The following is a 27,610-nucleotide window of genomic DNA, read 5'->3' as shown; positions in this document are numbered from 1 at the left end:
ATATTCTGACATATGTTAAGATGTACTAGTAAATTGAGATGATTCATTTCATCCTAAAATTTGATAGAGTTTATTATACAGTCTCTTAAAAAGACCGGTTTGGGTCTGCCTCAAGCCTGACCTTCAAACTTTCGATGCAAATTTTAATTAACTTATCACATATTCTCTGAAAATCAAGTTACCCTAATGTTAGAAATATCCTGTAGATTGCAAAACAAGATGTTGCATCAAAATGACACCCAAACAATCATGTCACAAACTGCTGTCCCTACTGTTTTCACTGATTTATATTTGAAAACAATGATTTCTCCCTGCTGCTGACCTGAGGGTACTTCCTCTTTGGGAAAACCTCATGTCATCCAAGACCACCCAAAAACACAGAGAGTGAAATACAGAAATACAGTCACCCCGTGTCCAAACATAAGTAAAAACGAGCATGTATATTGTTTTATCTCTGCTGATATATGGTCATAAATCAAAACTAAAACCAATATATATTTTTTAACTCATACAAAGCATGAACAAGAAAGGTAACTGAGAATGAATTTTGAAAAAACCCAGTCATCGGGGAGCATGAACTGTTTTGGATAGAAAACAAGACTGATTGGTCTTAACTGTTAAAGGCAGGATGGAGAAGGGCGATTACACATTCTGTAACACCATGTACCAAAGTAACAGTGTTTGTTTGTTCATGTTTAATTAATAATGTTTATAATGTATATTTACATATCATGAGTGATTGAGTATGGTTTTACACCGCTTTTAGCAATATTCCAGCAATATCACGGCGGGAGACACCATAAATGGGCTTCACACATTGTACCCATGTCGGGAATCGAACCCGGGTCTTCGGCGTGATGAGGGAACGCTTTAACCACTAGGCTACCCGACCGCCCCCTAATACATTATGAACTTTTTTCTAGATGATGAATCCTTTTTCCCATAATTGAATGGTGCTGAAATGTGTCACTTGTGTTTTACAGTTCTTCATTTTATGGCAGTGCAACAGAAGGGACAGGCGTGAATGAAGGAATTATATCCTTTCAAAATTTGATTGTTTTGCATTCCTAAATATACACTTTTAAAGACTCGTCCTACTACTCAAAGTAAATAATCTTATATATCATAACATGCAGTAACATTAATGTTCACATTCTCTTGAGTGAGTGAATATGGTTTTACGCTGCTTTTAGCACTATTCCAGCAATATCCCGCAGGGAGACACCATAAATGGGCTTTACACATTGTACCCATGTCGGGAATCGAACCCGGGTCTTCGGCGTGATGAGGGAACGCTTTAACCACGAGGCTACCCGACCTACCCGAACTTAGTGAATGTAACAGAGTGGACAATTTAATGTAGCAATCAGGTTGTATTTCACAATGTCACGGTTCTAAGATGTCAATTTTTGCTTCGTTCGTCGTGGTAAGGTTTCAAATGTTTGATGTAAAGGTACATAGGTAAATTGCTCCATATTGATCAAAATGTATATATTTTGACTAAGATATTTACCAGAGTTGTAACAGTAGGGACACTAAAATGGAACAGATTGTGCAAAATGATTCTAAAATATCAATTAGTGCCTAATTCGTTGGAGTAAAATATCAAATATTTGTTGTAAATCATATAATATTTATTTAAATGTATATATTTTTACTTAGATATTCACTGCAGTTGGAGCTTAACTTTTAACCACAAGATATGTGTAACAGTAGGGACATTAATTTGTTATTTTTGAAACATTTACCTTTAATACTTTTAATTTACATTTGACGATTCAAGGGTTGTTAATGGTTTTGTTACAATTTAATCTTGTGAAATGAAAATATTTACTGACAATATGCATGTAGTTAGTTTGGTCAATATATTTCATCTAACTGCAATAGATGTTACTTCCGAATTCATAACTTTCGGAGGGGCGGTCGGGTAGCCTAGTGGTTAAAGCATTCGCTCGTCTTGCCGAAGACCCGGGTTCGATTCCCGACATTGGTAAAATGTGTGAAACCCATTTCTGGTGTCCCCCGCTGCTATATTGCTGGAATATTGCTAAAGGCGGCGTAAAATCAAATTCACTCACTCACTCACTCACTCATAATGTTCGGAACACATTTATAATATGATCATGTATTGACACACGTGAACATACAACTAATTTGACCTGTGATGAAATGGACATTAGACATTCAAAGTTTACATAAATCCTGATTATGTTGCTAACTTAAGGTTCAAAGAATATGCATGGGCTCAAGCAGATGCGATTGGTCAATTTTGTATGAAGGCATTATGACATCAAAGTTTGTTCAGCTTGTTAATAATGTTAATCAAGTTTTAGTTTACCTGTTCTAGACGACTAAAAGACAAAACATGTATCATTGATTACTGTTTCAAGTTCGTTGTTATAAACGTTTCTAAACGTCTAAAGGGGTTATATTAAGCTATGACATTCCATTGACTTTTTCGATATCTGCCGATGATAAATAAGGAAGAGAATGCATGGATGTCAACTTCTTTATTAGGAGGAACACAATGTTTCGGAGTATTACTTACTCCTCCATCAGGTGAATGATGATGAAGGAGTAGGCATCATCACCTTGATATTTGAACCTATATAACCCCCGTAAAGCGTCGCAGATGTCGTGGGGCATATTTGTTTGTGACATGCTTGGTTAACTGGCAGGTAAATAGGACGGATGGGAAAACGGCTACTGAACTTGTAAACGTGCTATCTTACATATACAGTAAACTACGATTATAACGAACTCAAAGGGACCACTAATTTTAGTTCGTAATAACCGTAGTTCGTTATAAGCATATATACAGCATATATACATTAAATGGCCGGGACTAAAAAATAAGTTCGTTATATCCGTCAGTTCGTTATAAGCGTGTTCGTTATAAACGTAGTTTACTATACAAGCGAAATATTGTCACTGTCCATAGGTATTAATACTTCTGTGATCATCAGAAGCATATGGATTGTTACTATTTTCCTAGCAGTTGTGTTTGGTGGGACTAAAGATAAGCCTGATAAAACCACAACATTTAAGTATTTATATACTTAATTTTCTATTTTGTCTATTCTGCTGCAGTATAGCAATGGTTGACAACGAATGGTTCATGTCACATTTGTCTGCTAAGATGAAAGGAATTTTGAAGAAGAATTTCCCTTTAGCTTTTAAGTAGCGGAGGTGTAGCCTTGTGGTTGGTGCGTTAGCTCTTCACGCCGAAGGCCCGGGTTCGAGTCCCCACATGGGTACAATGTGCAAAGCCCATTTCTGGTGTCCCCCGTCTTGATATTGTTTGAATATTGCTAAAAGCGTCGCAAAACCATACTCACTCCACATTAAGCTGACACACCATGATAGCACTGAAATGAAATTGGTTCTCTCACTTACTGATGGGATGGGGGTCGGGTGTTGGGTTGTTGGGGTGTGGGGTGTGGTGTGAGTGTGGGTGTTGGCCTACTGGTTAAAGCGTTAGCCCGTCACGCCAAAGGTCCGGTTTTAATTCCCCAACATGGGTACACTGTGTGAAGCCAATTGCTTGTGATATTCACCCTGACATTGCTGGAATATTGCTAAATGCGGCAAAAACTTTACTCCCTCTAAAATCAGTGCTATTAAATAACAATCAGTCAGGTTTACCCTACACTCCCGTAAATGTTCGTTTTGACAGAGTGAAGGGTGAATATAGTATGTGATCATATTTCATAAGTCAGCATGACGCTCGTTGTAGATAAATGGAAAATCACAAACAAATCATTTCTGTCTCACCTCGTCACCAACATTTAGATAATACAAGCTACACGAGACACGGGTGACTGCCGCGCACTGACACTAATCTCGGTTACAGTGTATGAAAAAGAACGATCCGTTCACTTCAGTCCATGACAAGCGCCAAAGATGGGCACACGTACGGAGTCTCCAGGTAATGCTGAAGATCCTGGAATTCCTGGAGGCGATCTGAGTACGAGGACACATGATGGCGAAGGCTGCTCAAATGGTGGATTTCAGGAATGTGTGATAGACGTAGACGATGGAAAGAGGACGGAAACTGAAGGTGGGATGAAGGATAAGAAAAGCAGGAACTCGAAGGGACGTCCGCCATTGAACCATTCCTTAAGGTATGCAGGTACAATTGCAATACAGTAAAACGAACTCCTTGGAGAAATCAGTTCGTTACACTGCCAAAACATCCATACATACAAGCTTGTATATGTTTTGGATAGATGTGTATTTGTTTTGTTTGTTTGTTGTTACACGCCCACCCAGCGGCGGTCTGTAATTAATCGAGTCCGGAAAAGACAATCCAGTGATTGACAACATAAGCATCGATCAGCGCAATTGGGATCGATGACATGCATCAACCAAGTCAGCGAGCCTGACAACCCGATCCCGTTAGTCGGCCATTACGACAAGCATAGTAACCTTTCACGGCAAGCATTGGTTGCTGAAGATCTTTTCTACCCCGAATCTTCACGGGCCCTTTGGATAGATGAGATATCCAAAAATATACAATTTTGTATATATGATGTATTTAAAATTGTTTTTCTTTGTATATATTGTTAAAGGGAGATACTTGCTATGTATTCGTATATAATTATTATGAATGTGCAAAATGAAGTGTTTTAGTTGAGCGCAGTGTTGCTTTATGTTGGTAAAAGGGAATAGTTGCTACGTATTGTCATATATTTGTTCTGTATTTTCCAAATTGCTGATCAAAGTTATTATTAAGTTACAAATAAAACTGATATAGTGGCGTGTAATATTACTGAGATGTTTAATTAGTACTCCACACTGTTGACGGGTAAGCGATTGAGGCGTCTGATACTTTTCCTGGCGGGGTGCTAGGAATGTGAGTGGACATTATGGTCAAATGCACAGAGCGGGTTAGCAGTCGGAGGTGATTGCAATGGTGGTGACTTCTATATTATAATGACTTGAAATCTATTTGTGCTGTGCTTGGATTGGTTTGTACAGAATGCCGCGATGTGATTTGTAACATGCTCTCGTGCAAAAAGCAGAAAAGCCAACAGAGTGGATTGCACAGACGATAAAAGCTATATTACTATTACTTAAAAATGTTGAATTTGGTTTGTGCTGAGCTATCGGTTTAATTGTACGATATATCATATACGTTGTTCGTATAACCTCTATGGATGTAACGAACTACAGGTGACTGGAGAAATCAGTTCGTTATATACGTTGTTCGTTATAGAACGAATACATGGATATAACGAACGACACTGACAGGAGAAATCAGTTCGTTATATACGTTTTTCGTTATAGAACGAACTCCATGGATATAATGAACTACAGGGGACTGGAGAAATCAGTTCGTTGTATACGTTGTCCGCCATCTTAGTTAAAAAAAAACAAAAACACAAGCGGTGGTCACTTCATAATATTCATGTCATAAAATTTATGGAAGATTGTTCATCAAATATGCATTTAGCGTTTCTGCCAATATGATTAACAAATATGACCTTGTGTTGTCAACAGCTTCATATCCTCTCATGGAATATGGAAGGATTACCGTATTCGACGTATTAAGCGCTCGGGTGCTCTCAAAATTGGAAATAGTGGGCTCTCGTGAGAATATAATTTTGGTGAGAACAAAAACAGAGTTGAAAGATTGTAAATTTCGTACAGTAGTTTATGCTGACAGCCTGAAATGATACAAAAGAAAAGTATGTACGTATCATACACGACAGATATATTTTCCAGAATTTAATTGCCCACAATTAAGGGTGCACATAACACACGAGTGAGTATTATACACGAATCAATAAGTCTTGTGTACATTGATCAATCGGAAGGGGTGCCAATTGGGATTGTTCACTAGCAAATATATTAGCAAATATCGCCATGGGCGCTTATTACGTCGAATACGGTATATAAATATACATAATCTGGTAAAGTAAAGAATTTCTTGCATAATATATACTTTGAAAATACTTTGTTGAAGATATGTTAATTTTGAGGGTTTTTCGGTGTTTGTTCAATTAATTGCGTGAGACGAAAGGTAAAGAAACATGGTCATTAGTGTGAGTGAGTGAGATGGGTTTTTACGCCGCATTTAACAGTATTCCAGTTATATCGCGGCGTGTCAGCTTATTGTTGGAGGAAAGCCATAAGTGATGCAGGTCTTAGACGTTTACCACTTCGGTGAAACCCACGAGCACGGATATGGTACTGACAAACCTAGAAACAGAATCGGGGCGAACCGGGATTCGAACCCACATCACAGGTTTCTGGCGTGCCCAACTCTGCAAAACGAATCGCGACGCTTTAGACGACTGGACCACCCGTGCCCCTGGACGTTAGAGCGGCGGCGTGGCATCGTTTATTAGTGGTAGGTTGTTTACTGAATAATCAAACGCATTTTCAACAACTTTGAAAACTGTGTTGAGCTTCAACTCAAAACATCTGTATTGGCGCTTTAATTAGGAATGAAAAAGGACTCACCCGTATTCCTTGCCTAATATACACGAACAGAGATCTCGATTTGTTCGGTTACATCTTATCCCGAAACTGCCAAAAGTGAGTATGCCGATCATGACATTATGCGTTTATGCCTTTAACAGATTTCACTGCAAGAATGAAAGACCTAATGATACACCCGCACGTATTATGAATGACTGGTGATGATCAAAGCGATGATTGTAATCTGCCCAAATCAACGAAAGACAAAAAAAAAACTATAAACAATTTTTGAAAACAGTCAGCTGAGTTATGCTTTACATTTGATATACGCACTATAAATGGAAGCTTATTTGAGGATACTGTTCACATGTACGTATTACACACAATGGGGCAAGTTTAGTAGACTGTTATCGCTAGCTCACAGCTTTTTCCATACGTCAGTGACTTTAGGATCAATTACAGACATGACTCAAACCATTTCCTCTTATATTTGACTTTTTCTGTGAACATGGTACACAGATATGTCTCCAGGAGAACTACATATACGTGGTTATCGTATTAGTCATGACCATAGAGAACATGACAAGTATACATGGTGGAAATTCAAATGGAGGGGAAATAATCAGGTAATGTCCCTCAACAACGTTTATGACCATTTAATGGACGTGTGTGATTATCCTTACAGGTTAATTGATGTGTTGCTTTTGCAATTCCCTATTTTGACTTGTACCATAGTTCCCGTGTTTCTGTCAAGTGAACAATTGACTTGCCTTTGCATGTGTTTGTGACGGGTTGGGCAAGATACGCTCTCCTTTTTTGCAAACACCTGGTATCATCACTATTTGGAACAATAAGACATAGCCATATAAAGACGCCCAGTGGTTGCAGTGGTTAACTTCTAGAGATACTTAGGGACTGTTATCATCCCTTATTGGAGTGAAACTTTTTATTGTCTCACTGCTCAAGCCAAGAAATCAATCTTCAACATCAATAATAATCACAAGAAATACATTTTCATATGCAGACAACACTTAAATATTTGGCAAATTAAAAGTTCCAATATTATGTTGCGGTGCTGGATTCTTGTTAACAAACTTTATTCTGCAAGTGATGTCTTAGCAGAACCATCTGTAGTATGCATGTCCTTCCTCACATGAATGTTGTTCTTGTCCTTTACTACATGAATATTATTCGTTTCCGTCACTACATGAATATTGTTCGTGTCCTTCTATGCATTGATATTGTTGTTCTCCTTCTCTGCATTGTTATTGTTTTTCCCCTTAACTACATCAATAATGTTCTTGTCCTTCTCTACATTAATATAGTTCTTGTTCTTCTCTACATTAATATTGTTCTTCTCCTTAACAACATCAATAATGTTCTTGTCCTTCTCTACATTAATATTGTTCTTGTTCTTCTCTACATTAGTATTGTTCTTCTCCTTCTTTACATCAATATTGTTCTTCTCCTTCTTTACATCAATATTGTTCTTCTCCTTCTTTATATCAATATTGTTCTTCTCCTTCTCTACATTAATATTGTTCTTCTCCTTCTCTACATTATTATTGTTCTTCTCCTTCTAAACACCAATATTGTTCTTCTCCTTAACAACATCAATATTGTTCTTGTCCTTCTCTCCCGCCGTGATATTGCTGGAATATTGCTAAAAGCGGCGTAAAACCATACTCACTCACTCACTCACTTGTCCTTCTCTACATCAATACTGTTCTTGTCCTTCTCTACATTGGCATTGTGCTTCTCCTTAACTACATTAATATTGTTCTTATCCTTCTCTGCATTGACATTTTGCTTCTCGTTAACTGCATTAATATTGTTCTTATCCTTCTCTACATTGATATCGTTCTTATCCTTCTCTACATTCATATTGTTCTACTCTTTCTCTGCATTGATATTGTTCTTGCCCTTCTCTACATTGATATTGTTCTTCTCCTTCTCAACATTGATTTTGTTCTTATCCTCCTCTACATTGATATCGTTCTTCTCCTTCTCTGCTTTGATATTGTTCTTCTCCTTCTCTGCATCGACATTGTTCTTCTCCTTCTCTGCATTGATATTGTTCTTCTCCTTAACTACATTAATATTGTTCTTCTCCTAAACTACATTAATATTGTTCTTGTCCTTCTCTACATTGATATTGTTCTTCTCCTTCTCTACATTGATATTGGTCTTATCCTTCTCTACATCGATATTGTTCTTCTACTTTTCTACATTGATATTGTTCTTATCCTTCTCTACATTGATATTGTTCTTATCCTTAACTACATTAATATTGTTCTTATCCTTCTCTACACTGATATTGTTCTTCTCCTTCTGTACATTGATATTGTTCTTATCTTTCTCTAAATTGATATTGTTCTCCTCCTTCTTCACATTGATTTTGTTCTTATCCTTCCCAACATCAATATTGTACTTGCTCTTCCTCACTTCAACTTTCCAATAATCATATCGTTCCATTCTTATCGAGCAATAGACACGTGGAGGACATGTCCAAACTTGACGCATCAGTTACAAAAATGATGTCTGATGCACTTCCCTATTTTGACTTCCACCATATGTTCTCGTGTTTTTTCAGGTAAACAATTTACTTGCCTTTGCACGTGTTTGTGACGGGTGCCACCGGTGGGGCAGGATACGCTCACCTTTTCGCGAACATATGATGCATCATTATTTGATAGTGATTCATAAACACATGCTCATGAAATAGTCGGGATCGTACCAGCGAGTCTGCAGAGATTTCTTTTGGATATGGAAGGGTTTTGTCGCTTTATTTACATTAATATTGTTCTTAAAAAGATTCCCATCGCCATAACGGCTGTCTTTCGCTAGAGTTATATTGTACTTTTCCTTCCCTACCTTAATGTACTGTTTCAACTATATGAGCATGCTCATATCACATACAATGTACGTCATTGTCTATGGACCCGTGAAGATCCACGGTAGTATAGGTCTTCAGCAACCCTTGCTTACCGTAAAAGGCGACTATGCTTCCCGTAACAGGCGACTATGTTTGTTGTGATAGGCTTCTAACGGGATCGGGTGGTCGCGTTCGCTGACATGGTTGATGCATGTCAAAGTATCACCATTACGTGGATCGATGTTCATGATGTCAATAACTGGATTGTCTGGTCCTGAGTCGATTATTTACAGACCGTCATCATATAGCTGGAATAGTGCGAGGTTGAAAAACAAACAAACAAACAAACATTGTCTAGGTGCAGCTGTGATGATAAAAATAGTCCTCATCCTGAAAGTGACCTTTTAGTTATACGTGACAAGTGTGTGCACGCCATGCTGTTCCGCGACCTACTTGCAAGTCATACCTTCATGCACCCTTTCTTGTGGGATCGCTGCATGAGAGCTTCAATTTCATACGAGTCACAAAGAAGAAGAATGATTGCAGAAGATCGGGGCTGGGGGTTTGGGGTGGATGAGGTGTGCAGGTGCCCGTGCCCTAGTGAGACGGGCATTAACTATAGGTTCACTGATAGAATGCTTGTGCTGTCGCATTAAATGAGGCGGTCCAGACTCGATTATTGTTCAGGGCTAAAGTACCACAAATAAACTACCTGCGTCATATCGCGAACTTAAATGCGTCATATCGCGAACTTAAATCTCCTAAGCGTAATGAAACTTAATAATGTCTCAAACTGTTTAGTTGTGAGCTGAAAGTTTGTTGTTAGTGTGCGAATGGTGAGCTATAATGACGGCATCATGTACGTAATTATATGGCCCATGCCGTAGACACAAGAAATACCTGCTAAAAGCAAGAGTCGATTGTAAGATTCAGGCTTTATCATGAGCGTATGTATATGGATCACTATTAAAAAGTGATGATAGCAGGTGTAAAGAGGGTGAGTAAAGGGGAGAGTAAAGGGATGAGTAAAGGGTGAGGAAAGGGACGAGTAAAGGGGCGAATAAAGGGGTGAGTAAAAGGATGTGTAAAGGGGGTGAGTAAAGGGGTGAGTACATGGGCGTGTAAGGGGGGTGAGTAAAGGGGTGAGTAGAGGGGAGAGTAAAGGGGTGAGTAAAAGGACGTGTAAAGGGGGTGAGTAAAGGGTAGAGAAAAGGGATGAGTAAAGGGTGAGTAAAGAGGGTGAGTAAAGGGGCGTGTAAAGGGGTGAGTAAAGGGGCGAGTACAGGGGAGAGTAAAGAGGGTGAGTAAAGGGGCGAGTACAGGGGAGAGTAAAGGGGTGAGTAAAAGGACGTGTAAAGGGGCGAGTAAAGGGGGTGAGTAAAGGGGTGAGTAAAGGGTGAGTAAAGAGGGTGAGTAAAGGGGCGAGTAAAGGGGGTGAGTAAAGGGTAGAGTAAAGGGGTTGAGTAAAGGGGGTGAGTAAAGGGGTGAGTAAAGGGTGAGTAAAGAGGGTGAGGAAAGGGGCGAGTAACGGGGTGAGTAAAGGGTGAGAAAAGAGGGTGAGGAAAGGGACGAGTAAAGGGGCGAATAAAGGGGTTGAGTGAAGTGGTGAGTAAAGGGGTGTGTAAAGGGGGCGAGTAAAGGGGTGAGTAAATGGGCTTGTACGGGGGGTGAGTAAAGGGGTGAGTAGAGGGGTGGGTAAAGGGGTGAGCAATGGTGAGTGAGCATGTGAGTTAAATTGTAAGTCACGTCGGCAATATTTCAGCCATAATGTGTCTTGAACAAGTTATACAATATTTCTAAAAATATTTTCTTTTACAGACATTGTGGCTTAGTTCTATTTTCTTTAAAAAGTCAAGGAAAAATGGGAATTATCATTGCTAAATAACGCCTTGACGGTGGTATATCTGATGTGGTCAATACGACATTGTGGTGAGTAAGGGGGTTAGTAAAGGTGTGAGTAAAGGGTTTGGTAAAGGGGGTTAGTAACGGGGTGAGTAAAGGGTTTGGTAAAGGGGTTTAGTAACGGGGTGAGTAAAGGGTTTGGTAAAGGGGGTTAGTAACGGGGTGAGTAAAGGGTTTGGTAAAGAGGGTTAGTAAAGGGGTGAGTAAAGGGTTTGGTAAAGGGGGTTAGTAAAGGGTTAAGTAAAGGGTTGAGTAAAGGGGGTTTGTAAAGGGTTGGGTAAAGGGGGTTAGTAAAGGGGTGAGTAAAGGGCTGGGTAAAGGGGGTTAGTAAAGGGGTTAGTAAAGAGTTTGGTAAAGGGGGTTAGTAATGGGGTAAGTAAAGGGTTGGGTAAAGGGGGTGAGTAAAGGGGGTTAGTAAAGGGTTGGGTAAAGAGGCTAGTAAAGGGGTTACAATTGACTTGACATATAACCAAATACAAGAACTCAATAAATTACGAATTGAAAATCCGACTTAAAGATTTTTCTATAAAGGAGGCAAAATCGTAGAGGATATTAGACGCGAAAAAGTAAATGACAACACACAGCAGATTAAAGGTAGAGACATTAACATTAGACAAGGCGACAGGAGACACACACGGATAACACAGGATGACTCTGGGAGCGGGGAGAGAAGGAGACGTTATCTTAGGTCAAACTCTCGCTGGCAGACCCCTGGTCGGAAGGCTGTGAGATAGAGGTATGGCCAGGGCCATGACAGTTTACGGGTGCTTCAAACAATTGTACCCCACAGTATTGTCAACAATGATGTTTATTTGTTTATTTTGGAATGCATCAATTAAAGATCATGACTTTGTAAGCTTTATATGTAAATGCGACGTCATTGGATTGACATATTCTTGGTCCAAAGATATTGACTTACTTTTCATATATCCAGATTGTAAGGTTATAACAAAAGACGGAGAAAAAATATTTGACTTTGGCCGTCTTTCAGGTGGAATATTACTTCTTATTAGAAAGAAAGGTTTGAGAATTTAAAGAAAATGGACAAAAATCCGTAAAAGTGGAATATTTGTGTTATTAGACATAACCATGTTTAATACAGATAAGGATGTAGTGTACTCATGTGTGTATATTCACACAGAATCGTCACCCTCGTACAGTACGTTATCACCTGACTGTCATAACTGTGTTTTTATTGTTGCAAGGGGCTACTAGATGTTCGTTCTCACTGCGGCATCTTTTATATTATGTTAGGTGGAGATTTTAATGCACACACGGGTACTGAGCCGGATTTTGTTGAAGATGACATTCTTGAATATTTAGATAATGACAATTCTTCAGTGTATAGTTTCCTACTCGACCATTTTAAGATGGTACGAGCGTCAGCAGACAATGTGTTAAACAACTTGGGAAAAGGTTTGATAAATTTATGCAGTGTCTTAAATATACATATCATGAATGGAAGATGTTAATCAGACTCAGAAGTTGGAGACTATACGTTTATTGGCAATTAAGATGCTAGCGTCATAGATTACATAATCTGTTCATCTGGGTTGTTTGACGTTTGCTGTAATTTCAACATATTATCACGCATGGAATCCTCTCATCTTCCTGTCATTGCTAGCTGACATACTTCTGTGCAGACTGCATTCTGATTGTTTTGCATTCCTAAATATACACTTTTAAAGACTCGTCCAACTACTCAAAGTAAATAATCTTATATATCATAACATGCAGTAACATTAATGTTCACATTCTCTTGAGTGATTGAATATGGTTTTACGCCGCTTTTAGCAATATTCCAGCAATATCCCGCAGGGAGACACCATAAATGGGCTTCACACATTGTACCCATGTCGGAACCGAACCCGGGTCTTCGGCATGATGAGGGAACGCTTTAACCACGAGGCTACCCGTCCTACCCGAACTTAGTGAATGTAACAGAGTGGACAATTTAATGTAGCAATCAGGATGTATTTCACAATGTCACGGTTCTAAGATGTCAATTTTGGCTTCGTTCGTTGTGGTAAAGTTTCAAATGTTTGTTGTAAAGGTACATAGGTAAATTGCTCCATATTGATCAAAATGTATATATTTTGACTAAGATATTTACCAGAGTTGTAACAGTAGGGACACTAAAATGGAACAGATTGTGCAAAATGATTCTAAAATATCAATTAGTGGCTAATTCGTTGGAGTAAAATATCAAATATTTGTTGTAAATCATATAATATTTATTTAAATGTATATATTTTTACTTAGATATTCACTGCAGTTGGAGCTTAACTTTTAACCACAAGATATGTGTAACAGTAGGGACATTAATTTGTTATTTTTGAAACATTTACCTTTAATACTTTTAATTTACAAGCAGATGCGATTGGTCAATTTTGAATGAAGGCATTATGACATCTAAGTTTGTTCAGCTTGTTAATAATGTTAATCAAGGTTTAGTTTACCTGTTCCAGACGACTAAATTGATTACTGTTTCAAGTTCGTTGTTATAAACGTTTCTAAACATCTAAAGGGGTTATTTTAAGCTATGACATTCCATTGACTTTTTCGATATCTGCTGATGATAAATCAGGAAGGGAATTTATGGATGTCAACTTCTTTATTAGGAGGAACACAATGTTTCGGAGTATTACTTACTCCTTCATCAGGTGAATGATGATGAAGGAGTAGGCATCATCACCTTGATATTTGAACCTATATAACCCCCGTAAAGCATCGCAGATGTCGTGGGGCATATTTGTTTGTGACATGCTTGGTTGACTGGCAGGTAAATATATAGGACGGATGGGAAAACGGCTACTGAACTTGTAAACGTGCTATCTTACATATACAGTAAACTACGATTATAACGAACTCAAAGGGACCACTAATTTTAGTTCGTAATAACCGTAGTTCGTTATAAGCATATATACAGCATATATACATTAAATGGCCGGGACTAAAAAATAAGTTCGTTATATCCGTCAGTTCGTTATAAGCGTGTTCGTTATAAACGTAGTTTACTATACAAGCGAAATATTGTCACTGTCCATAGGTATTAATACATTCTGTGATCATCAGAAGCATATGGATTGTTACTATTTTCCTAGCAGTTGTTTTTGGTGGGACTAAAGATAAGCCTGATAAAACCACAACATTTAAGTATTTATATACTTAATTTTCTATTTTGTCTATTCTGCTGCAGTCTAGCAATGGTTGACAACTAATGGCTGAAGAAGGATTTCCCTTTTGCTTTTAAGTAGCGGAGGTGTAGCCTTGTGGTTAATGCGTTAGCTCTTCACGCCGAAGGCCCGGGTTCGAGTCCCCACATGGGTACAATATCCAAAGCCCTTTTCTAGTGTCCCCCGTCTTGATATTGTTTGAATATTGCTAAAACCATACTCACTCCACATTAAGCTGACACACCCTGATAGCACTGAAATGAAGTTAGTTCTCTCACTTACTGATGGGATGGGGGTCGGGTGTTGGGTTGTTGGGGTGTGGGGTGGGGTGTGAGTGTGGGTGTTGGCCTGGTGGTTAAAGCGTTAGCCCGTCACGCTAAAGGTCCGGTTTCGATTCCCCAACATGGGTACACTGTGTGAAGCCAATTGCTTGTGATATTCACCCTGACATTGCTGGAATATAGCTAAATGCGGCGAAAAACTTCACTCCCTCTAAAATCAGTGCTATTAAATAACAATCAGTCAGGTTTACCCTACACTCCCGTAAATGTTCGTTTTGACAGAGTTAAGGGTAAATATAGCATGTGATCATATTTCATAAGTCAGCATGACGCTCGTTGTAGATAAATGGAAAATCACAAAAAATTCATTTCTGTCTCACCTCGTCACCAACATTTAGATAATACAAGCTACACAAGACACGGGTGACTGCCGCGCACTGACACCAATCTCGGTGACAGTGTATGAAAACGAACGATCCGTTCGCTTAAGTCACTTACAAGCGCCAAAGATGGGCACACGTACGGAGTCTCCAGGTAATGCTGAAGATCCTGGAATTCTTGGAGGCGATCTGAGTACGAGGACACATGATGGCGAAGGCTGCTCAAATGGTGGATTTCAGGAATGTGTGATAGACGTAGGGGATGGAAATAGGACGGAAACTGAAGGTGGGATGAATGATAAGAAAAGCAGGAACTCGAAGGGACGTCCGCCATTGAACCATTCCTCAAGGTATGCAGGTACCATTGCAATACAGTAAAACGAACTCCTTGGAGAAATCAGTTTGTTACACTGCCAAAACATCCATACATACAAGCTTGTATATGCTTTGGATAGATGTGTATTTCGCCTTTTTCGCGAACATATGATACATCACTATTTGATAGTGATTCATAAACACATGCTCATGAAATAGTCGGAATCGTACCATCGAGTCTGCAGAGAGTTCTTTTGGATATGGAAGGGTTTTGTCGTCATATAGCTGGAATAGTGCGAGGTTGAACAACAAACAAACAAACATTGTCTAGGTGCAGCTGTGATGATAAAAATAGTCCTCATCCTGAAAGTGACCTTTTAGTTATACGTGACAAGTGTGTGCACGCCATGCTGTTCCGGGACCTACTTGCAAGTCATACCTTCATGCACCCTTTCTTGTGGGATCGCTGCATGAGAGCTTCAATTTCATACGAGTCACAAAGAAGAAGAATGATTGCAGAAGATCGGGGCTGGGGGTTTGGGGTGGATGAGGTGTGCAGGTGCCCGTGCCCTAGTGAGACGGGCATTAACTATAGGTTCACTGATAGAATGCTTGTGCTGTCGCATTAAATGAGGCGGTCCAGACTCGATTATTGTTCAGGGCTAAAGTACCACAAATAAACTACCTGCGTCATATCGCGAACTTAAATGCGTCATATCGCGAACTTAAATCTCCTAAGCGTAATGAAACTTAATAATGTCTCAAACTGTTTAGTTGTGAGCTGAAAGTTTGTTGTTAGTGTGCGAATGGTGAGCTATAATGACGGCATCATGTACGTAATTATATGGCCCATGCCGTAGACACAAGAAATACCTGCTAAAAGCAAGAGTCGATTGTAAGATTCAGGCTTTATCATGAGCGTATGTATATGGATCACTATTAAAAAGTGATGATAGCAGGTGTAAAGAGGGTGAGTAAAGGGGAGAGTAAAGGGATGAGTAAAGGGTGAGGAAAGGGACGAGTAAAGGGGCGAATAAAGGGGTGAGTAAAGGGGTGAGTAAAGGGGTGTGTAAAGGGGGCGAGTAAAGGGGTGAGTAAATGGGCTTGTAAGGGGGGTGAGTAAAGGGGTGAGTAGAGGGGTGGGTAAAGGGGTGAGCAATGGGTGAGTGAGCATGTGAGTTAAATTGTAAGTCACGTCGGCAATATTTCAGCCATAATGTGTCTTGAACAAGTTATACAATATTTCTAAAAATATTTTCTTTTATAGACATTGTGGCTTAGTTCTATTTTCTTTAAAAAGTCAAGGAAAAATGGGAATTATCATTTCTAAATAACGCCTTGACGGTGGTATATCTGATGTGGTCAATACGACATTGTGGTGAGTAAGGGGGTTAGTAAAGGTGTGAGTAAAGGGTTTGGTAAAGGGGGTTAGTAACGGGGTGAGTAAAGGGTTTGGTAAAGGGGGTTAGTAACGGGGTGAGTAAAGGGTTTGGTAAAGGGGGTTAGTAACGGGGTGAGTAAAGGGTTTGGTAAAGAGGGTTAGTAAAGGGGTGAGTAAAGGGTTTGGTAAAGGGGGGTTAGTAAAGGGTTAAGTAAAGGGTTGAGTAAAGGGGGTTTGTAAAGGGTTGGGTAAAGGGGGTTAGTAAAGGGCTGGGTAAAGGGAGTTAGTAAAGGGGTTAGTAAAGAGTTTGGTAAAGGGGGTTAGTAATGGGTAAGTAAAGGGTTGGGTAAAGGGGGTGAGTAAAGGGGGTTAGTAAAGGGTTGGGTAAAGAGGCTAGTAAAGGGGTTACAATTGACTTGACATATAACCAAATACAAGAACTCAATAAATTACGAACTGAAAATCCGACTTAAAGATTTTTCTATAAAGGAGGCAAAATCGTAGAGGATATTAGACGCGAAAAAGTAAATGACAACACACAGCAGTTTAAAGGTAGAGACATTAACATTAGACAAGGCGACAGGAGACACACACGGATAACACAGGATGACTCTGGGAGCGGGGAGAGAAGGAGACGTTATCTTAGGTCAAACTCTCGCTGGCAGACCCCTGGTCGGAAGGCTGTGAGATAGAGGTATGGCCAGGGCCATGACAGTTTACGGGTGCTTCAAACAATTGTACCCCACAGTATTGTCAACAATGATGTTTATTTGTTTATTTTGGAATGCATCAATTAAAGGATCGTGACTTTGTAAGCTTTATATGTAAATGCGACGTCATTGGATTGACATATTCTTGGTCCAAAGATATTGACTTACTTTTCATATATCCAGATTGTAAGGTTATAACAAAAGACGGAGAAAAAATATCTGACTTTGGCCGTCTTTCAGGTGGAATATTACTTCTTATTAGAAAGAAAGGTTTGAGAATTTAAAGAAAATGGACAAAAATCCGTAAAAGTGGAATATTTGTGTTATTAGACATAACCATGTTTAATACAGATAAGGATGTAGTGTACTCGTGTGTATATTCACACAGAATCGTCACCCTCGTACAGTACGTTATCACCTGACTGTCGTAACTGTGTTTTTATTGTTGCAAGGGGCTACTAGATGTTCGTTCTCACTGCGGCATCTTTTATATTATGTTAGGTGGAGATTTTAATGCACACACGGGTACTGAGCCGGATTTTGTTGAAGATGACATTCTTGAATATTTAGATAATGACAATTCTTCAGTGTATAGTTTCCTACTCGACCATTTTAAGATGGTACGAGCGTCAGCAGACAATGTGTTAAACAACTTGGGAAAAGGTTTGATAAATTTATGCAGTGTCTTAAATATACATATCATGAATGGAAGATGTTGATCAGACTCAGAAGTTGGAGACTATACGTTTATTGGCAATTAAGATGCTAGCGTCACAGATTACATAATCTGTTCATCTGGGTTGTTTGACGTTTGCTGTAATTTCAACATATTATCACGCATGGAATCCTCTCATCTTCCTGTCATTGCTAGCTGACATACTTCTGTGCAGACTGCATTCTGATTGTTTTGCATTCCTAAATATACACTTTTAAAGACTCGTCCAACTACTCAAAGTAAATAATCTAATATATCATAACATGCAGTAACATTAATGTTCACATTCTCTTGAGTGATTGAATATGGTTTTACGCCGCTTTTAGCAATATTCCAGCAATATCCCGCAGGGAGACACCATAAATGGGCTTCACACATTGTACCCATGTCGGAACCGAACCCGGGTCTTCGGCGTGATGAGGGAACGCTTTAACCACGAGGCTACCCGACCTACCCGAACTTAGTGAATGTAACAGAGTGGACAATTTAATGTAGCAATCAGGATGTATTTCACAATGTCACGGTTCTAAGATGTCAATTTTTGCTTCGTTCGTTGTGGTAAAGTTTCAAATGTTTGTTGTAAAGGTACATAGGTAAATTGCTCCATATTGATCAAAATGTATATATTTTGACTAAGATATTTACCAGAGTTGTAACAGTAGGGACACTAAAATGGAACAGATTGTGCAAAATGATTCTAAAATATCAATTAGTGGCTAATTCGTTGGAGTAAAATATCAAATATTTGTTGTAAATCATATAATATTTATTTAAATGTATATATTTTTACTTAGATATTCACTGCAGTTGGAGCTTAACTTTTAACCACAAGATATGTGTAACAGTAGGGACATTAATTTGTTATTTTTGAAACATTTACCTTTAATACTTTTAATTTACAAGCAGATGCGATTGGTCAATTTTGAATGAAGGCATTATGACATCTAAGTTTGTTCAGCTTGTTAATAATGTTAATCAAGGTTTAGTTTACCTGTTCCAGACGACTAAATTGATTACTGTTTCAAGTTCGTTGTTATAAACGTTTCTAAACATCTAAAGGGGTTATTTTAAGCTATGACATTCCATTGACTTTTTCGATATCTGCTGATGATAAATCAGGAAGGGAATTTATGGATGTCAACTTCTTTATTAGGAGGAACACAATGTTTCGGAGTATTACTTACTCCTTCATCAGGTGAATGATGATGAAGGAGTAGGCATCATCACCTTGATATTTGAACCTATATAACCCCCGTAAAGCATCGAAGATGTCGTGGGGCATATTTGTTTGTGACATGCTTGGTTGACTGGCAGGTAAATAGGACGGATGGGAAAACGGCTACTGAACTTGTAAACGTGCTATCTTACATATACAGTAAACTACGATTATAACGAACTCAAAGGGACCACTAATATTAGTTCGTAATAACCGTAGTTCGTTATAAGCATAAATACAGCATATATACATTAAATGGCCGGGACTAAAAAATAAGTTCGTTATATCCGTCAGTTCGTTATAAGCGTGTTCGTTATAAACGTAGTTTACTATACAAGCGAAATATTGTCACTGTCCATAGGTATTAATACATTCTGTGATCATCAGAAGCATATGGATTGTTACTATTTTCCTAGCAGTTGTGTTTGGTGGGACTAAAGATAAGCCTGATAAAACCACAACATTTAAGTATTTATATACTTAATTTTCTATTTTGTCTATTCTGCTGCAGTCTAGCAATGGTTGACAACTCATGGCTGAAGAAGGATTTCCCTTTTGCTTTTAAGTAGCGGAGGTGTAGCCTTGTGGTTAATGCGTTAGCTCTTCACGCCGAAGGCCCGGGTTCGAGTCCCCACATGGGTACAATATCCAAAGCCTTTTTCTAGTGTCCCCCGTCTTGATATTGTTTGAATATTGCAAAACCATACTCACTCCACATTAAGCTGACACAACCTGATAGCACTGAAATGAAGTTAGTTCTCTCACTTACTGATGGGATGGGGGTCGGGTGTTGGGTTGTTGGGGTGTGGGGTGGGGTGTGAGTGTGGGTGTTGGCCTGGTGGTTAAAGCGTTAGCCCGTCACGCTAAAGGTCCGGTTTCGATTCCCCAACATGGGTACACTGTGTGAAGCCAATTGCTTGTGATATTCACCCTGACATTGCTGGAATATTGCTAAATGCGGCGAAAAACTTCACTCCCTCTAAAATCAGTGCTATTAAATAACAATCAGTCAGGTTTACCCTACACTCCCGTAAATGTTCGTTTTGACAGAGTTAAGGGTAAATATAGCATGTGATCATATTTCATAAGTCAGCATGACGCTCGTTGTAGATAAATGGAAAATCACAAAAAAATCATTTCTGTCTCACCTCGTCACCAACATTTAGATAATACAAGCTACACGAGACACGGGTGACTGCCGCGCACTGACACCAATCTCGGTGACAGTGTATGAAAACGAACGATCCGTTCACTTAAGTCACTGACAAGCGCCAAAGATGGGCACATGTACGGAGTCTCCAGGTAATGCTGAAGATCCTGGAATTCTTGGAGGCGATCTGAGTACGAGGACACATGATGGCGAAGGCTGCTCAAATGGTGGATTTCAGGAATGTGTGATAGACGTAGGGGATGGAAAGAGGACGGAAACTGAAGGTGGGATGAAGGATAAGAAAAGCAGGAACTCGAAGGGGCGTCCGCCATTGAACCATTCCTCAAGGTATGCAGGTACCATTGCAATACAGTAAAACGAACTCCTTGGAGAAATCAGTTTGTTACACTGCCAAAACATCCATACATACAAGCTTGTATATGCTTTGGATAGATGTGTATTTCGCCTTTTTCGCGAACATATGATACATCACTATTTGATAGTGATTCATAAACACATGCTCATGAAATAGTCGGAATCGTACCATCGAGTCTGCAGAGAGTTCTTTTGGATATGGAAGGGTTTTGTCGTCATATAGCTGGAATAGTGCGAGGTTGAACAACAAACAAACAAACATAGTCTAGGTGCAGCTGTGATGATAAAAATAGTCCTCATCCTGAAAGTGACCTTTTAGTTATACGTGACAAGTGTGTGCACGCCATGCTGTTCCGCGACCTACTTGCAAGTCATACCTTCAAGCACCCTTTCTTGTGGACTCGCTGCATGAGAGCTTCATGCGTCATATCGCGAATTCGAACTTAAATCTCCTAAGCGTAATGAAACTTAATAATGTCTCGAACTGTTTAGTTGTGAGCTGAAAGTTTATTGTTAGTGTACGAATGGTGAGCTATAATGACGGCATCATGTACGTAATTATGTGGCCCATGCCGTAGACACAAGAAATACCTGCTAAAAGCAAGAGTCGATTGTAAGATTCAGGCTTTATCATGAGCGTATGTATATGGATCACTATTAAAAAGTGATGATAGCAGGTGTAAAGGGGGTGAGTAAAGGGGAGAGTAAAGGGATGAGTAAAGGGTGAGGAAAAGGACGAGTAAAGGGGCGAATAAAGGGGTGAGTAAAGGGGTGTGTAAAGGGGGTGAGTAAAGGGGTGAGTAAATGGGCGTGTAAGGGGGGTGAGTAAAGGGGTGAGTAGAGGGGAGAGTAAAGGGATGAGTAAAAGGACGTGTAAAGGGGGTGAGTAAAGGGTAGAGTAAAGGGATGAGTAAAGGGTGAGTAAAGAGGGTGAGTAAAGGGGCGTGTAAAGGGGTGAGTAAAGGGGCGAGTACAGGGGAGAGTAAAGGGGGTGAGTAAAGGGGCGAGTACAGGGGAGAGTAAAGGGTGAGTAAAGAGGGTGAGGAAAGGGGCGAGTAACGGGGTGAGTAAAGGGTGAGGAAAGAGGGTGAGGAAAGGGACGAGTAAAGGGGCGAATAAAGGGGGTGAGTAAAGGGGTGTGTAAAGGGGGTGAGTAAAGGGGGTGAGTAAAGGGGTGAGTAAAGGGGCGTGAAAGGGGGGTGAGTAAAGGGGTGGGTAAAGGGGCGAGTAATGGGTGAGTGAGCATGTGAGTTAAATTTTAGGTCACGTCGGCAATATTTCAGCCATAATGTGTCTTGAACAAGTTATACAATATTTCTAAAAATATGTCTTTCTACAGACATTGTGGCTTAGTTCTATTTTCTTTAAAAGGTCAAGGGAAAATGGGAATTATCATTGCTAAAAAACGCCTTGATGGTGGTATATCTGCTGTGGTCAATACGACATTGTGGTGAGTAAGGGGGTTAGTAAAGGTGTGAGTAAAGGGTTTGGTAAAGGGGGTTAGTAAAGGGGCGAGTAAAGGGTTTGGTAAAGGGGGTAAGTAAAGGGGTTAGTAAAGGGTTTGGTAAAGGGGGTTAGTAAAGGGGTGAGTAAAGGGTTTGAAAAAGGGGGTTAGTAACGGGGTGAGTAAAGGGTTTGGTAAAGGGGGTTAGTAACGGGGTTAGTAAAGAGTTTGGTAAAGGGGGTTAGTAAAGGGGTGAGTAAAGGACTGGGTAAAGGGGGTTAGTAAAGGGGTTAGTAAAGAGTTTGGTAAAGGGGGTTAGTAAAGGGTACGTAAAGGGTTGGGTAAAGGGGGTGAGTAAAGGGGATTAGTAAAGAGTTGGGTAAAGAGGTTAGTAAAGGGGTTACAAATGACTGGACATATAACCAAATACAAGAACTCAATAAATTACGAATTGAAAATCCGACTTAAAGATTTTTCTATAAAGGAGGCAAAATCGTAGAGGATATTAGACGCGAAAAAATAAATGACAACACACAGCGATTAAAGGTAGAGACATTAACATTAGACAAGGCGACAGGAGACACACACGGATAACACAGGATGACTCTGGGAGCGGGGAGCGAAGGAGACGTTATCTTAGGTCAAACTCTCGCACAGTATTGTCAACAATGATGTTTATTTGTCTATTTTGGAATGCATCATGGCTGATGGCTAAATTAAAGGATCGTGAATTTGTAAGCTTTATATGTAAATGCGACGTCATTGGATTGACATATTCTTGGTCCAAAGATATTGACTTACTTTCCATATATCCAGATTGTAAGGTTATAACAAAAGAAGGAGAAAAAGTATCTGACTTTGGCCGTCTTTCAGGTGGAATATTACTTCTTATTAGAAAAAAAAAGGTTTGAGAATTTAAAGAAAATGGACAAAAATCCGTAAAAGTGGAATATTTGTGTTATTAGACATAACCATGTTTAATACAGATAAGGATGTAGTGTACTCACGTGTGTATATTCACACAGAATCGTCACCCTCGTACAGTACGTTATCACTTGACTGTCGTAACTGTGTTTTTATTGTTGCAAGGGGCTACTAGATGTTCGTTCTCACTGCGGCATCTTAGGTGGAGATTTTAATGCACACACGGGTACTGAGCCGGATTTTGTTGAAGATGACATTCTTGAATATTTAGATAATGACAATTCTTCAGTGTATAGTTTCCTACTCGACCATTTTAAGATGGTACGAGCGTCAGCAGACAATGTGTTAAACAACTTGGGAAAAGGTTTGATAAATTTATGCAGTGTCTTAAATATACATATCATGAATGGAAGATGTTGGTCAGACTCAGAAGTTGGAGACTATACGTTTATTGGCAATCAAGATGCTAGCGTCATAGATTACATAATCTGTTCATCTGGGTTGTTTGACGTTTGCTGTAATTTCAACATATTACCACGCATGGAATCCTCTCATCTTCCTGTCATTTCTAGCTGACATACTTCTGTGCAGACTGCACCCGCGCAAGCTCATGGTAATAAGAAGGCTTCTAAATTCGTTTGGGTCAATGATAAAGCTGACCATTTCATGTACAATTTGTTGAGCAGGGAATGCTACTCTTTATTAGAAAAGGCTGTTGACGAAGTGCTACACAATATACACGACAGTGTTAGATACATGTCAGAGGCCTTGTGCACGGCAGCAAGCGACATGAAAAGAGTGTGTACTTCTAACACATCTAGTCAACAGTGGTTTGACCGTGAATGTGAACTACTTAAAAAAGAAAGATGTAAATCTTTAAACACTTTTATTTGAAAAAAGGATAATAACTCATTATGTGAGCATAATTATATTAGAAATAAATATAATTGTGTATGCAGAGAAAAGAAAGCGATTATTTTCAGAGGGAAGCAAGAACAACTTGAACACAGCATTCGCGATTCTAAACAATTTTGGACCATTCTTAAAGGGCTAAATACTAATTGTTATACACAAAACAATGTTCCAATTGATGATTGGTTTAACTATTTCAAGGATCTATTTTCAACTTCTACAGAGAACGAGGAAAGACGTTTTGATATCGACGAATCGAATGCATTTAACTCTTTCAACACCGAAGGCCGGTATACCGGCCAAAAAGCATTGAGTCCCCAGACACCGTGGGCCGGTGTACCGGCGAAGCCGTAGTCACGTCAAAATAGTATATATTTTTGTGGACCTACCTGTAATATCAATCATTTATTAAATCTATCACATTTCACAATGTCTGATGATACGTATTCCATTTCAATTTATCATTTTTTTATCGATAAATTAAAAAAAAATATTCACTATTTCCAGCTATGTTATTGAAAATAACATTCTCGGACACAATTTTCGACAACGGGTCCACATTGAACATGTTAAAGTGCAAAATAAAGACGTTTTAAACAAATCTTTAAATATATTATACAAAATAATAAATGAAATCAACAAAAATAAATCTAAAAGTAATCAAACTTACATCTAAGTTATTATTTCCATCTTTTCGTGCGATCGCGTATAATGTAAGTCAAAAGGACCTCTCGGCTTTCGTCGCCTTGAATTCTCGGCTCGGACACGACGTTTAATGCAAAAATATATGCATGAAAAATCTTTGTCACAGCTCGTAACCTAGAACGATACATTCACGAAGTTCCATATTTTTAACATGTATCGTGATTTCCTGCTTAAAACGTTCAGAATAACACGATTTAACAAAAATCTTTCGTCAACTTCTGAAAATTGTCAAACACGAACTTGGTATCACAGCTGTAATTTGATTGGCTGCCTTAGGTCACGTGCTCAAATTTGACCCATCCCGAACCTTGTAGCAGATTTCGGCAAGAAAGTGTCATTAGAAACCAATTTTAATCCAATGAAATCGCTAGTTATAACTACAAAAAAAAAAACCAGGCGATGCTACGAGCGTGTAGATGAAGGAATAAGCTTTCGAGCGATGTGTCATATGCCATTCTTCGACGAACGTGTTATTCATACGAAGTCTTGAAAACGGGGGTATTTCTTCATATTACTGAGCGGACAGCCGCTGTTATGGGGAAATGGGTGATGACATATACTATTTATAATTCTTTTTCAAAATGTTTTTCCAATTTCGTAAACAATGAAAATAAAACAGAAATAGGTAAGTGGATTTCATGAAATCTTATATTTGCCGAAAATCGTCAAGTTTTCGCTTCCTTGGTCCGTAATCTGGATGTTAACAACGTGTTAGCTTACATTTTTCATTTACAACGAACTTAATTAAGTTGTAAATGCATTATTTTAAATAATGTGAAAAACATAACTTTCATATTTATAAACCATAGGATCAGACCTTTCAAATGGTGCATAACATGTAGTAGCAAATATATTTTACAAGCAGATATTTTCTTTGATAAATGTTGGCTTCATCTATCACACAAGAGTCTCTGGGAACTCGGTGTCCCAGCAGTAAACACTTCTGGTTGACTGGTGTTGAAAGAGTAATTTGATAACTCTTTTTGTCAGTTAACTTCAGATATTCTTGATTCGCCTATAACAAGAAATGAAATTTCAGAAAGCATTGCAAACTTAAAAAGTAATAAAGCAGCTAGTGAAATGTTTACATATTCGTCCGAAATTCTCCTCTCCTACCTTGAAATCCTTTTTAACGTTATGCTTGAAAAGACGTATTTTCCAGAACAGTGGATTTCAGAGGTTGTAATTCCTTTGCACAAACAGGGATCAAGTAATGTCACCAACAACTATATATAGGGGTATAACTCTTTTGAGTGTTTTCAGTGAGATGTTTACCAGTATTATACACAAACGTTTAGTATTTTGGACCGATTCCTTTAATAAGCTAGATGAAGCACGAGTCGGTTTCAGGCATGGATACTCTACAATTGATGATGTATTTATATTGCAGACACTTGTACAGAGATATTTAGAAAGAAAACGAGAAAAAATGTATGCTATATTTGTTGATTTTGCTGAAGCGTTTGACTCAAATAACAGAAACATGTTGTGGTCCCTTTACAAAACTCAAGGTATCAGTACTAAGACTGGTATATTAGTATGTTGCATATATCACAATGTGAAGGTTTGTGTTCGAAACAATAACACCTTATCTGATTCCTTCTCTTGTAATATTGGGGTTAGACAAGGATGAATTCTAAGTCCATTTCTGTTTTCGTTTTTTATAAATGAACTTTCGATACAACTATCTGTAAGTTGTAACGGGGGCAGCCAACTCCATCCGGAAACTATTAAACTTTTTCTGCTCCTTTTTGCTGATGATATAGATTTTTCTCGAGAACAGTATATGGACCTCAAAAGTTAATAACTGAACTTGAGTACCGTTGTTACAAAAGGAAATTGAAGTTAAAATATGGAGGGAAACTATCAAAACGAGAAAAATGGTTATATAAAGGTAAAACACTTGAGGTTGTAAGAAGTTACAAATATTTGGGGGTACATTTTACAAATCGACTAACTTGGTCACTGCATTGCAACAAAGCCGCACTGCAAGGCAAAAAGATTTTAATTGGCATTTTACAAAACCTAAAACCCCTTGAAAATATTAGCTATGAAACTTTTTAAAGATTTTAAAGTCTTATTCTACTCTTTGGTGCTGAAGTATGGGGTCTAGGAAACTATGATACAATAGAGAAGGCACATCTATTTGCGTGGAAAAGATTTTTATGATTAATTCCAACACTCCAAATGTTTACGGGGAATGTGGGAGATACCCTATGCATATATTTAGTTACATAAAAGTAATGAAATATTGGATAATATTGCTTAAAATGCCAAGTACCAGATTCCCAAAGAAATGCTATAACATGATGAGAGCAACACGTAACAGTACCAGATCGTTTCGTATATAATTTAAGACAAAGGCTTAAAGATATGTATTTTCAAAAGGGGTACTCTTCATTATGTTTACACAATAAGTTAAATCATTACACCTGTTTTGAATAATTCATTCTTACTGAAAAATATCGTTTGGATATAAATGTTAAGAAATTCCGAAAGCACTATTCCGTTTCAGATGTAGTTCTCATGACCATCTAATAGAAAAAGGTAGATATGTAGCGAAATCAAGGGAAAACCGATTGTGTAAATATTGTACTTGCCATGAGATAGAAGATGAATACCATTTTTTGCTAGTAAAGTAGGTGAGTAAAGGGGATTAGTAAAGGGGTTAGAAAAGTGTCGAGTAAAGGGGTGAGTAAAGGGGTTAACAACGGATTTTAGTA

At 38.7% G+C, this 27,610-nt stretch overlaps 1 protein-coding gene across 3 annotated transcripts in view; it reads left to right on the top strand.

Annotated features, from left to right (window-relative positions):
- Window positions 1–3,827: 3,827 nt before the first annotated feature.
- Window positions 3,828–27,610, top strand: part of LOC139461153 (NADPH oxidase 5-like) — a 44,976-nt gene continuing 21,193 nt past the window's right edge. The window contains exon 1 of one of the 3 annotated variants that reach the window (XM_071242713.1): window positions 3,828–4,124. In XM_071242713.1, the coding sequence (XP_071098814.1) occupies window positions 3,904–4,124 (221 nt within the window). In that variant the 5' untranslated portion in view covers window positions 3,828–3,903. Of the gene's footprint in view, window positions 4,125–15,169; window positions 15,391–20,543; window positions 20,876–27,610 lie in introns of those variants that run through there. The other 2 variants (XM_071242715.1, XM_071242714.1) reach the window with 2 other exon arrangements.

This window comes from Haliotis cracherodii, unplaced genomic scaffold, assembly GCF_022045235.1.
Source record: "Haliotis cracherodii isolate W230 unplaced genomic scaffold, xgHalCrac1.p SCAF_14, whole genome shotgun sequence".
Lineage (NCBI taxonomy): Eukaryota > Metazoa > Mollusca > Gastropoda > Lepetellida > Haliotidae > Haliotis > Haliotis cracherodii.
The sequence above is the reverse complement of the archived record's forward strand: the minus strand, read 5'-3'. Positions and strand labels throughout refer to the sequence as shown.